Below are 13845 nucleotides of genomic sequence, written 5' to 3' on the forward strand. Positions count from 1 at the left end.
CAATGGCCATTATCCAAGCCATAATAACATCATGCATTGCAGTTCACAGATTTTTGTGAGCAGAAAGCGACGTTTGACTCGATTGCTCTCGAGTAACAAGTGACAAGAGGAGCTCTGTTTCAGCAGAGTAATGTCTGTTAGCATAAATAAATATGTTTTGGGGCAAAAATATGTGAAATCACCAAAGTTCATTCCAATATTTACCCTTATTTTTGATCCTCAGATGGAGTTAAGCTATACTCGTTTTAGTTGCTGCGACTATACAGTTATTTCACTGTCAGCAGCCGGCGAGTGAGAGAGTAGTGTCAGAAATGTTTATCAATGTTGCACAGCTGGTGTAGCCTATTATAAAGTCCCATCACAAAAAAGATCCTGCTAATGTAGGATGGAGATAAGGTTCATTTTTGTGCATTTTTATTTAGTAGATTTGTGTTTTTCTTAGATGTATACATTATTTGTTTCAAGGCTTATTTTATTTGTTGTTTTTTTTAACTCTGTATAGAATTGCAAAGGTAGTTTGGCATGATGCACTTTGCCTGTTAAGTTGCTTATTGTTACGGTTTTTGGAGTAATAATACATTAACATTTTTTTTACATTTGCTTGGTGGCGCCTTTCAAGCTACCAAAGGTCACCATACATAGGATCAAATTTTGTATAATAAATATATAATGAAGGGATGTATCACAGTTGTCGTTCAGTCTGGGTATGTCATGCTATGAGACGGACATTAAAGTATATGAGACACACAGCAGAAGTTGTCCCTGTGCTTGTCCTTACCTGAAGGTGTATTTAGATTACTGAGTGTATAGTGAACGTAAGACAACTAAGGGTTAAAGTTATACTCAATCGCCACAACATTTGCTGTTACACTTACATTAACCCTCTTACCAATGATAGCCTCTCTTAAAATAGACATTTTACTTTGTGAAGCAGATTAATTAAATCATCAAAACTTGAACATCAGAAATGAAACGATCAACCTTGTTTTTATCAAACGTTTTACATTTTCAACAAACAGGGATACATGTTCCAGAGTTGACATGACAAAAAGTCAGCAGCTCATTGGGTCCAGTGTGTGAGAGAAAGGAGGTCATTATATATTATATAACAACACATATAAACACATTTTGCCATTGTATGATTACCTCCTACTTTTCCTGGTGTTAGGTTGGAAAGGTGATCATTATAAATGTGTTTCACAGTGGGACACTATAAATACTTATCAGCCATATTGGTGTTGAGATCTATATACAGTGTATGGGACGCACCCCCCTCCTGTGTTCGAAAATGATCACCTGAAATAGATCTCTGGGCCTATAATCTTCTTCTCCCCCGTGTTCCAATCCATGTTGTTGACAAGATGTTTCACTGGATAGATGGAGATGGAGAGGAAGTTTGGAGGAAACAAAGTAATTTGAAATGTTCCTTTATAGGACCATGGATGTCTAGACAACAGAAAATGTGGGCTGACACACATGACCATCCCTAAAGTGTAGCCAATGGTGCGGCCAGAGGCTTATACAGTAGCCTGCGTGTGAATGAGATAATGATTGTCTCTACCTATAGCAATAACCAACATCCAACAGGCTTGGTCTTTAAGTTAAACTTTAATATTCAGCTCCCTCTTCCTCCTCACGAGCTAACTTTAGCTTTAGCTCCCTGCAAACCTGTGAATGGTGGCGTTGAACCTGTGTGAGGTCTGATAGTGATGGATGAATTGGGTACATAGACAGAGCACTCGGTGTGGCTGAGATAAGGAGCCTAAAAGAACAAGCAGCCGTTGAGAGGCCTGTCTGTCATTGATATCGCTGTTATCCACTGGCTCTCCAGGGGTTCACAAGCTTCCTCTGGTGGCCAAGTCGCTGTGATTACCCTGATGACATATAAGGTCACGCTTAACTTGACGCCACATCGCATCAAAAAAACGTGTAGGCCTGGATTAGGTATGGATGATTTGTACATTTATCTTCATATGAAGCCATTAAAACAAATACAACATGTGTTTGGTTTCCAAGTTTTGGTTAATTTGATTGTTAAATGTGAGAAATGTTTCCACGTTTTACAAAAAATGTCCATAGAAATGTTTGTTTTCTCCAGTGCATCCCAAAGCATTGTCAAAGTGGAGTATCAAACATTAAAATGAACTAAACAATCAGTTATGAGACAGAATATTATTATGTTGGATCATGTTCAGAGAAAAGACAAAAGCATTCAGTAATTCTCCACGAGGATCAGAAGCACAAATAACCCTCAATGGAAATATGTTGTGTGTTTCCTCAGAGTCATGTCACATGGGTGGTTGCGACTCAGTTGGCGTCGCTCACCTCTTCTCAAGAAGGTCGGGGGGTTTGATCCCCAGCTCCTGCAGCCACATGTTCCATGTGTTGTGTTTGTGTAAATGTTTACCATTTACAACAGGAATACATCAATGCTGAAGACGGTTTATTGATGTTGAAGTGATATAATAGAAATGTATTGATTGGTGTCAATTGAAAGTTTGTATTAGCCCTTCAACTCTTCCCTTTTCTGAAGAGAATGTAGAACAGAATGTTTTAATACGCAAGAAGCAAATGCCCTTTACAAGGTACCAAGAGGTGTTTTGATATGCACCATTTAAAAATATGGACAGCATGATAGCTGGCATAAAGGTAGAACTTGTTTTCCAATCAGTACAAATGTATTATGTGTCCCATGACAGCGCCATTTAATGAACTGAAAGAGACCAAAAACTTCCTTTTATTTGCATTAAAATGAAGTTGCATATACAACTCACTCCACTTTGTACTTTTAATGGCTGTTGCCTCAAGTTGCTCTTCCTTTCTTCACTCATATCTAAATTTAGATTTGTGTTTTAGTGGTTCTTAAGGATAAAAATGCTGACTGTAGGCTGAAGGGCTACTTGCCAAAAACACTGTGCAAAAACTCAGACAGCTGCGACAGAAACTGACCAGCGTTTGGCTGGAGTCCGCTGTTCATTTCAAGCTGAACTCCTCTCCTCTCCCCACACAATGAAACCCACTAATGTGTAACCAGGGATGCGAGGAGAGTCTCTGAGGGTTTATGGCAGTTTGGGGCTTTTACCTGTCAATAAACAAGTGACTGTTATTAACAGCAGGGCCGAAGATGAATCCTACCGTCAAATAATTGCATTTCTGTTCCAAAAGTCACCATAAATATGCTCGTGAAATCTGCGGCGTCAACCACCAAAGAACTGAGGAAAGCTTAATTTTAGAGCGTGAGCTCTCAGCGAGCCATGGGGCAATGTTTCATATTGGTGTTTATAGATCATATTTCATGACTCCAGATATTTCCCCTTCAGTGCCAGCTTCAGATACCAAGGGGAATCTAAAAGAGACACTGTGCTCAGGCGATTTGAGACTTTTTATGGGTGCTTAAAGACCCTTAAATGTCATCTCAGCTTACATGAAAAATCAGGGACAACTGGCCCACTGATTTTTTTTTAAATCTGACACATATTTTTTGATTAAACACCTTCTTGTTGTTGAAGTAGAACAACAAACTCTTGGAGCAAACATGTAGATGCCAATTGGATAGTAGATACATATACTAAATACTAAACCCAGAAATATACAGAATATATAGTCATAAAGAATACAGAATAAAATAATACTCATGTTTTTGTTGGGTTCACACAGGGGCAGTGTACAGCCACTTTGCTGTATCAGAGTTCTAAATCTCTATTCCCTGGGCAGGAGACAGAAACAAGCCTCTAAAGAATAACATATACACTAAAAACATCTACAAAACAATACACAGCCTCATGTTTTTTTGTTTGTTTGTTTTTATTTGACAATGAAGATGATGTGTAAAATGCAGAAATAGCATCATTATTATATTCCACATTTTATCTTCCTGAGAAATACTTTGGGGTTTGTTACTAAGTATTATTTTTACTTAATAAAAATCGAGAAAAAAAAACCTATGCCTTGCTGTTAAGTGAAATTAGTGTTTTAGTGGAAGTATTAAACGCTCAAACAGAACTACACGTCGCAGTCTCACAAAGAGCAGCACTGAAGTTTAATCCTAAAGCCGCCCCTGACTGCATAGATCATAAATGTACGTAAAACTGGCCGCTTGAAACATAAGGATATAATAAGGATGTGGCTGACAATGAAGTGCTGGCTTACTCAGAAACAAAACCACCATTTGTTAAAAAAAGACTGAATGCTTTAAAATGAAGTGTAGGAAGCTGAGAAGATGCTTACTGATGTTTGCTCGTTATTTGTAAGGAGTGCTGGATAGACCTCCGGATTGAATGCAAAGGTTTTGACCTCAATCAAGGAAATAATTACTGTTGCCCCTCCTGTTGGTGGAATCCATAATTAGCAAGCAAAACCCCCACTGAAGCACAATTAGACTGAAAACAGATATAATTACAACTATAATTCTTATTGGAGTCATCAACATCTTTTTTTGGAGGAGTGAAATGTTTTATTGAATTTATCAAGAAATTCAATTCTAGCTCTCTTTGTGTGGTTCCAATAATGTTTCCTGGTCAATTCTCCAGGCAGAAAGCATGCACTCCATAGTATGCCCAAATGTTTGCATCCAGACATTTGTCAATGCAAGTGAAATATGATAATAGAACAGAGGGCATTTGCTCCTAGATAAAAACAAGTCAAGTGTGACTGACTCCATTGTCCTCAAGTATAATGAAGAATCTGCGAGTCATGACTGACTGGCATCACTGATAAAAGCGATGGATCACATAAGCATGCACATGCAGAAATATCACGAGCACACACATCAAAGCTGCTTTATTTTCTCTGCAGTGAGCTTCACTGCAATGAATCACTGTTTCCTATTATATTCTCTCAGAAGAACAAACACATAAGACTACTGCCTCTCCTCCTACACCAAAAGGCAGTCAATACTGACACCCCCTCACTCTGTGCGTGTTTGTGTGTGTTGCACAGCAGGTGTTTTGTAATTAAAATAAGACTGCAGCATTGAAAAAAAGTTTAGTGCTCTTGCATTTGCAAAATGGTCCCAATTAATAAACTAAATAACAAGACTAATAGCTTGCCAATAGTCAAAAAAATATTAATCTGTTCAACATGGAGACACATAGGGCTTTCGAAAAATGTACCATAATAGACCAAAATATGTCTGTGTACAGTCAGCCATGTATCCATCTGTCTGTCAATCTTTCCTAGAGAGAGAGAGAGAGAGAGAGAGAGAGAGAGACAGAGAGAGAGAGAGAGAGAGAGAGAGACAGAGACAGAGAGGGGGGGGTCTTACCATCGTCAGCAGGTAAGAGCCACATAAAAAGGTAAATAGCATTCTGTTCAGCTCTACCTCTAAAAAATGCCACGTTTGTACACCACATTGACTGTACATAATAAACACAACTTATCAGGGATCATATTTACAGTCTATGGTTGCGACCCGCTGCTGTGATTGGCTCCGACAATTCGAATCATGCAACGCTCCAATACGCTCTACAGAAGTTCCCTTAACCAATCACAGGGCTTGTACACAGAGCGGGACGTTCCGAGTTTAGACCCGGAAGTTAGCCTCATCTGGTCTGTGATATCACGGCTCTGTTGTTTATTAGCAATAAAAGAAAAAAGTAGAATTGCGTTTGTTATGATGCGAAGTGATGAGTGGATTGAGAAGAAAGAAGATAAAGTCACTTAATTGTTGGTAAGTTTGAAAACAAAATACGCTTACATTTAAACCGTATATGTCGCTTTCAAGGTTTAAAACAAAGTTAGTGTTACCAAGGTTACCGACCCAGTCCGCGGTAAATTAAATAAGATTAACTTTAAACTGTCTTGACACTCCTTTATTTAATGTTTACACACTGAATCAATATTTAATCCGCTGATTATGTCGAGAACTAAACGGAAGTGGCGAAATGGCGTTAGCTGTCTGACACGGGACGTGAGTTTCACCGCAACGTTAATAATGAAATAATTAATCATCTAAAACATATTAATGACCTGTAAACGTTTTAATTCAAGGGGCAGCCTGGTCAAGTGTCGTAGCCAGGCCTGCTAAATCGTGATAAATCGTCATAATGATTAATCACGATAATGAAATCGGGATGTGACAGTTACATTGTTCTCGTGCTTACAGTTGTTTTATTTGTTTAACTGGAACATCAGGCTGCAGCTTCTGTGAGAGATGGAGGAGCTCTACACTTTAGAGAAGGAGGTGGGACGAGGCAGCTACGGAGTGGTGTTTGAGGGCCATATGGCCAAAACAGGAGAGAAGGTGGCCATCAAGCGGCTGCCCTGCAGCAACCCAGAGTGCATCGAACTCTACCTGCAAGAGCTGTGGGCCATGAGAGCCACCGCCAGGAACCACGTCAACGTCATTGCACTCCACAGCTGTCTTCTGCAGACAGGGCCAAGGAGCCTGAAGACACTAAAGCCAGGGAAACTGCCTTTACGTCTGGTTGAGAGTGTGCTGAAGGGCAGTGTAGTCGGTGCGCCTCAAAGTCAGGAAAGGAATCATTCCCAGGCTGACAGCCAGAGGAGGACTAATGCTGTTTCTAGACTTGGAGACCGGACTAACACTGTCCCGACGAGGGCTAAGCCTAGTGACAAGACTAGATTGAATGCATATGATTCTTCAACGCCCCAGAGACCCCAAAACAGAGGCAGGAAGAGACCAGCTCAGAGTGAGGAAGAGCAGCCGGGGCCCCTGAGGTGCTTTGCCTTGTGGCTTGTGATGGAGTATTGTGACGGGGGTGACTTGAATCAGTACCTGCTGTCTCGGCCCCCAGATGCCCAGCGTAATCACAGCGTGGTGAAGCAGCTTTGCAGGGCCGTTGCCTTCTTGCATAGCTTGGGCATAACCCACCGAGACCTGAAGCCTGACAACGTGCTGGTCTGTGTGACACCCAAAGGCCCCGTTGTTAAGGTAGGCAGATTATTGTGAGGTGACAAAGTTCACATCAGATCAAACTTGAATCGTGCTCGAGTCAGATGACCTTTTTGAATAACACAAAGTGTGATAAGCGCATATCTTTTCCATGTCCGACCTCTAGGTGGCGGACTTTGGTCTGAGCAAGATGAGTGAAGGTCCTGTGGAAGGCGATCTCACCAGGCAGCACTTCTCCTCAACCTGTGGCTCCGACTTCTACATGGCTCCGGAGGTGTGGGGTGGACTGACCTACACCGCTCAGGCAGACATCTTCTCCCTGGGTGTGATGTTCTGGGCTGTGCTGGAGAGGATCACCTTTGTGGAAGAAGGGACAACTCAAGAACAACTGGGTGAGTAAATAGCAGAGAGTGAAAGGTGTGGAGTGTTCACAGGCACCAGGACAAGGACGCTGCTGCAGACCAACAAGACACGGAATATTAATACGCACAGAGGTGAATACAGATTAAGTTGGCAACTTCCTGTTTAAGGTGTGGTGTTAACATGCAGCCTTACAGATCAGCACAGGCATGTCATGTCTTATGGTGTCCTGCAGTCAGAAAGGTTGAGTGTTTGGTCAGGCAGGGCGGTGATGACGCATCGCACTGAATTGAGTTTGAAGCAATTAACTGCAACATATTAAAATGTCACATGTTGTACATCATATATTCATCAACACTGGATGGCAACATCATCAATCTAAATGGCACAGGGATGAATGATTACATTACATTTTGATATTGATGATACTATCTCTGTTTGGAATCATGCAAGCTGACATGATGTTCATCGGCCCGTTCTCAAAGCGCTGCTACATACGTGAGCTCAGATCATCTGGGAATGATATATATATATTTTTGGCCACCTATTGAAAGGTTTATTTGAATAGAGACAGACACATGAACATAGATAAGCTTGAACAGTCATCTGATGTGTGCATCATAGTGACACTCCTCTCTAGCAGGGCTTTTAGTTACGAAATAACATTATTAAAAATAATAATACAGGTTAACATTATTAAAAATAATAATACAGGTTAACATTATTAAAAATAATAATACAGGTTAACATTATTAAAAATAATAATACAGGTTAAGATTTTTAGAAATAATAATTAGAGGTGGGACTTGATTAAAAACATTTAACTACCTAACTCAGGCCTTTTTAATTCATTAATCTAAATTAATTGCATTTTAAGTGCGTCACAATATTTGCCCTAAAAAGCAACACTTTTAAATGGATTTTGGTGGATGAATAAACACAATGCATCCAGTTTTACTTGCTTCTCAGTTTCATAAAGCTGTTGTTGTTTAAAATGTTTTTTCTGCACAGCAGCTGGAAAATCTGTAGCACATTTTCTAACCCCTTATCTTCTACCATTAATAGTGGTCTACAGTCCAGAGCAATTAATTTAGCGAGTGAATTTGTAAGTTTATCAGATGTTGAATTACTAATTTTGGTCGAGTTTAGGCTGCAAACGCTTCTTGTTTGCACTTGTGGCGGAGCTAGTGAAAAGCTAGCACGAAGCAATGACAAACAGTTCTGTGCTGTTTATGAGGCAAACTGTGATTAAATGCGTTAAACAAATGTAACACATTATTTTCTTGTTATTAATGAATCATAATTAACGCGTCAAAGTCCCACCCCTAATAATAATAATAATAATACAAGTTAACATTAATAAAATTGGAAAAAGAAAAATGGAAGTAAGAAAATAACACAGAGAGAACATAATATAAAATACAGAGCCTTTATCTTTTAAAGGCTCTGCAAAGGTGCACACGTGTTAATGTATTTGAACGATTTGTCCCTTTTTTATAAAGAACATAACACAATAAACGTTGATGCAGTGACTGGAAAGCAAAACGTCTGCAGAAGTAAAATCCACATAAGCAAACCCTCCAGAACAGAACACGGAGATGAATGTCTTTTCTTATTGTCCTCTTTCTCGTCTCTCCCCCCTGTGGCCTGACGACGAGCTATCATCCTAATGGACGCAGGGAGCAGTTGTGCTCTGTGCTTTGCCGTCAGATGAATAAAACAGCTGTAATAAGAATAATCCATTGGATAGCACTGTTCTGAATACTGGCATTATAAAAAGGTCTGGCTGGAGAAAGAATAGATATGTGGGCTATTATCCCCAAGTTTAGTGCTTGAGTCACGGATACTCCATTAGGCTGAATGACATGAAATGAAATGATTGGACGGACAGAGGGGGTTTTCAGTGGATTCAAATCTTTGAGAGAGAGAAAAAAAGGCGACATTGAATTTAGTCTGATCACAATCCTGTGTGTCATTGAGGAACGTGGCAGAGGGAGAGGGCTGGTCATAGGCCGATAAAACGCTCCATTATTTTTCTTTCTTCTCTCTCAAAAACCCACACAGTTATTTGACTGGGCTGCAGGGAGGAGGACATAAAAGTCAGGGAGCAGGACTCAGCCGCTTATATTTAAGCTTTTTGAAGCTCAAGGCTTGTTGGCTTTGTGCTCAGTCAGGTTAGGAAATGATGGCTGGCTTTAAGTGTTTAGGTCAGGGTTCAGTGATGAGCAGGAGAAACTTTTTTTTTTTAAGGCAGATATATCACAAACAGTTCTCTCATTCAATTAGTTAACTCTCTAATAGAGGAGATAAAGGCGAGGAGAGGACGCTTTAAAAAAGAAGGAACAACTGATGCATTACGTTCACAGATAATCCTCTTTCATTTTAAGGGTTGTTACTTTTTAGGATTTGAGCCGATGATTTTTAATTTCTCCTCATAAATCACCTGATTTCTTTGAATGAATCATTTAGTCTGCAGATGGTCAAACAAAGACGTGAAGTGGAGTTATTAAAGCACAGGTTGTGTCTTTGCTCATTATTCTTATCAGCAGCTGAAACCTCGGAGACTTCATCTTCCAGATGTTATGAAAGAAGGAAGCTCAACTTTGAACTTCCACTTTGGCACCATTTCTAGAAAGTTCTTGTTATTAAGCCTTGTTTTCTCCTGTCGCTATGACAACAGTCTGTTTTATTTACAGCTGCGGAGACACAGTTTCAACTATTTCTTGTTTCGAAACAGTCTGTTTTTCCGTCTTAATGGGTGTGTATGTGACTTCCCCTGCTTGTTTTGAACATGTGTAATCTGTCTGACATCAGAAAAGGACTGAAAACAAAGCATGAATTCAGGTCCAGAGAGTGCACAGCTCAGACAGACTGTTTGTGTGAAATGATCTCATGCAGTACGATTTGTACTGAAAGTGTCCTTGGAGCTGCTGTTTGCACTGAGTCCGGCCACTTTAACTGGAACTGTTGTGACGTGACTTTCAAACATTTTCCTGTCAAATAAAATGAATGAAAAGTGGCCACAGTTTTCTGATCTATAGCGTGTATTGACTTTGAAGATCTGTGTTGCTGATCCAGATTTACTGTGTGTTCTGTCTTTTAATTAGGTGACTGGTATGGAGTAACTCTTACTCAATAAGAGTGTCACATCAGAAGGAACTTGTTGCTTCACGTCGGTGTGATCCAGCAGCTCTCTGCTGTCAGTCGACTGAACACTGTTCTCCTTGTGTTTCCTCTTCAGGGGCCTACGTGTGTAAGGGTCGCTCGGGCTGGTTGATGCCGCTGGGGGAAGCCCTGTGTGAGAACGCTGACCTCCAGCTGTGTATCCCCATGAAGTTTAAGAGAGCCCCCCCACTGCCGCCCCCTCCTGGTCCAGCTGTGTGCGCTCTGCTTTTAGAGATGCTCGCCGTAAACCCGGATGCACGGCCCCCGGCCGACCAGCTGGAGGTCCGAGTGCACTCTGCTCTGAAAGAGGACTCCCGCTGAGAGAGAGAGTGCTGAACAGACTGTAATGGAATCGAGCAGTGTAGCCACTACACACAAATATTGACTCTGGGACCCCGGAGAAACAGGGCAACAGGGCAACAGGGCTCCCAACATGTGAAGGGAGAAGCCACTATGTGCTACAGTCAGGTGGGGATTAGAAATATGAATGATTTTCCATCCAAGAAGTGTGTTTAAAAACAACAGAAAGGGAAATAATGAATGAATCAGACTCTGGTATGACTGGAGTCTATAGAGTGATCTAGTGGGACTTACTGCAGCTGTATTTGATGTCAGCATTATGCAGTTGCTCCAGCCTGGCATGCTCGACATAGAAAATCCATTTCAATGACTATATGGCTGAAGTCAAACATAAGGGATTACAGCTGCTGCTTCCTGTCTGAGTCTGCAGCGCCGCAATTATTGTTTATTTTCTGATTAACCTGACATGAGGATGTTGAGCTTCTAATGACTCAAAGGTGAAGCTCACATTTATTTTTCTCTTCCTCTTCTAAAGGTTTATTTTTTGTGTCTTTATTGTAGAGATAGGACTGTTAATAGAGTCAGAAATCTGAAAGAGAGAGAGTGGAGAATGACATAGGGGATTCGAACCCAGGCCGCCCGCTTGGATTGCAGTCTCTGTACGTGTACAGCTGTGGGCTACCAGCGGCCCAAACATTTACTTCTTTGGTGCTGATTTTCAACCAGAATTTAAAACGGTCTTTAATGGACGACAATGTAATACAGTCTAACTCCACCACTGAGTCCAGTTTTCTTTAAGTTGATAATACAAACCAAATGTTCTTGTCACATACATGACTTTTTGAACATCTTTCTTTGTTAAAGGTTTAGTGGTTTGAATTTTCCAGTATTTTGTTGGTGGTCACAGCGCAGTGCTGGGCTGACATTTTACAATATTGTACTGGATTATAAAAGTTGTGTCCAACTAAGTCACAATGTCATTATTTGATGGGATATCTCTACTGAAACCTCAAAAGTTCAGCTGGACGAGGCTCGTGGTGACCATCACTTATATACCATGTTCTCGTGAACAGGAAATTAAAAGCAGGCATTAAGATCGATGCTGATCGTATCCAGGCCTCGGCATTTATTACTGGTCATCAGTCTAAGTCATCGATATCTTAGATGACAACTTATTTCAGGATTGGATGTTCACATGGTGATCGATCACTGATCTATGATAACGTAAAATGAGTCCAAAATCAAAAGTGGTTTAAATAAATAAAAAAGTCATAACTTGACTTTTGGCGCTCGTGGCTCCATGAAGTCACCTTCGATGGATCCGTTAGACTGAAATGATCGGCTTGTTGCTCACGCTCTGCTGGACCACTTTTTAATCCCAGAGGGGAAATCCAGTAAACACTCTTTTTAGAATCACAGCCATGCACAGACAGGACCCGAGGACAGAGATGTCAGAGTGAAGCTGCTGCACAGGTTGATTATCTTCCATGTTTTGGTCCGACGCTCTGAGCTACTGCTGACAAGCTACAAGTGCTTTACATAAAAAGAAATCAACAGGAAAGACAATAATTCAATAAGACATATTGAATATCGAATAAATAAAACACTGAAAGTTATTCAATACAAAAAAAAAAAAAAGATAATTAACTACAAAAAGCTCATCCAAAAAATGAAAAAGGATATATCAAAAACTAAGAAATAAACTGTCAATAAATAGATTTGTAAATAATTACGGTTTAATGAGATCAGATGAAATTCAGTTCAAAGCTCGACTTTAAAGGAAGGTGTTGAGTTGATGTAGGGGACAAACTTGCCGAGCTGAATGCATTTCCATACAGAATAAGAACTGTGGATTTAATGGAGACACATTAGGGAGGTGATCGATTTACAGCCTATGGACATGTGGAGCGCCTGCAGTGACTAATAACTCTTTGAATGTATATTTAGCCATGTGAGTATTGTATCGATAGACATGAAAAATAAGAACCCTAAAAGCATAGATCTGTACAAATGTGAGTCATGGACAATGTCGTATCCAAGGTCTGCTGTGTACTCCGGAGAGTCAAAAGAATGATTGATGTTGTACTTTATAATACCAACAGCACCACATCCATTATGGTTGATATAAAAATAAAAGTGAATCTTAGAGCCGCTCAGCTTCATCCTCTTTAATCAACATGATCAGTCCTCTATGTTTCATCATCATTACTAATGTTAATACGAGATGATGAACTCAAATTGATGAACTTCAGAGTGAGTACAACACAAGCAACGCTCGAGAGAACAGGAAACAACGTCAGTAAACTTGAGTCTGATTGGACAGGTCTGACGGGAAGTGACCAGAGGCAAAGCACTGCAGGTGTTCATGAAAGAGCTGGGTCTTTAGCTTTTTCTTAAAGGTGCAAAGGGACTCTGTAGATCAGGAGAAAGGAGAAGAGTCTAGTTAGAGACTTATGGCCTTGTGAAGGTTGAATCAGACGCCTTTCATTGGCAGAGCGTAGTGGGCGAGAGGGAGTGAGGACTTGGAGGAGAGAGTTTAGGTAAGGAGGAGACATTTTTGTCTTAGTTCTTTAAAGAGATGAAGAGTGCAGTAACAGGATCACTCATTATTACAATTAGCTGCCTATGCTACACATGCCATTATATATATATATATATATATATATACATACACATCTCATATCAGTGCATGTCTGTCATAAAATCAGCCAATACTGATAGTCACAGGATATACTAATATCAATCAGTATTATCGGCCAGCTGATTAATCGGTCGGGCTCTAGTTACAAGCAGGGTTTTGTGCTCCACCTGCACTTTCTACGCCCTGCTTATCACACCAAATTTTCAGTCTAATGCAGAAGACGGATTTAAAGGTTCGGCACAACCCCTGCTATACTGACGTGTATTGGCTATGATCAAACACCGTCCAGCACCGCAACATATTTGAATGTAAATACCTCTATCAGAAGCAATGAGAGATAAGCAACTTTAATTATTCTATTTATACATATTTACAAAGCTCTCATGAGTGTTTGTTTTAGACTTTAATGAAATTCTACATGTTGTGTCGGGCTGATAACAAGAATCAGCTGATATCAGATCATATATACATTTGTTCAGCATCAACAAAGCCAGATCCCTTTTCTTCTTTTACTCTGAGCATTTTT

The 13845-nt window shown here is 40.3% G+C and overlaps 1 protein-coding gene across 1 annotated transcript; it reads left to right on the top strand.

The window, feature by feature from the left end:
• Nucleotides 1-6129: 6129 nt before the first annotated feature.
• LOC306820927 (serine/threonine-protein kinase PDIK1L) lies at nt 6130-10867 on the top strand. The gene is made up of 3 exons (XM_079339010.1): nt 6130-6892; nt 7020-7245; nt 10455-10867. The coding sequence occupies exons 1-3, from the start codon at nt 6152-6154 to the stop codon at nt 10697-10699; spliced, it is 1212 nt and encodes a 403-aa protein (XP_079195136.1). The 5' UTR covers nt 6130-6151; the 3' UTR covers nt 10700-10867.
• Nucleotides 10868-13845: the final 2978 nt, after the last annotated feature.

Source organism: Symphodus melops (genome assembly GCF_947650265.1).
Source record: "Symphodus melops genome assembly, chromosome: 1".
NCBI lineage: Eukaryota > Metazoa > Chordata > Actinopteri > Labriformes > Labridae > Symphodus > Symphodus melops.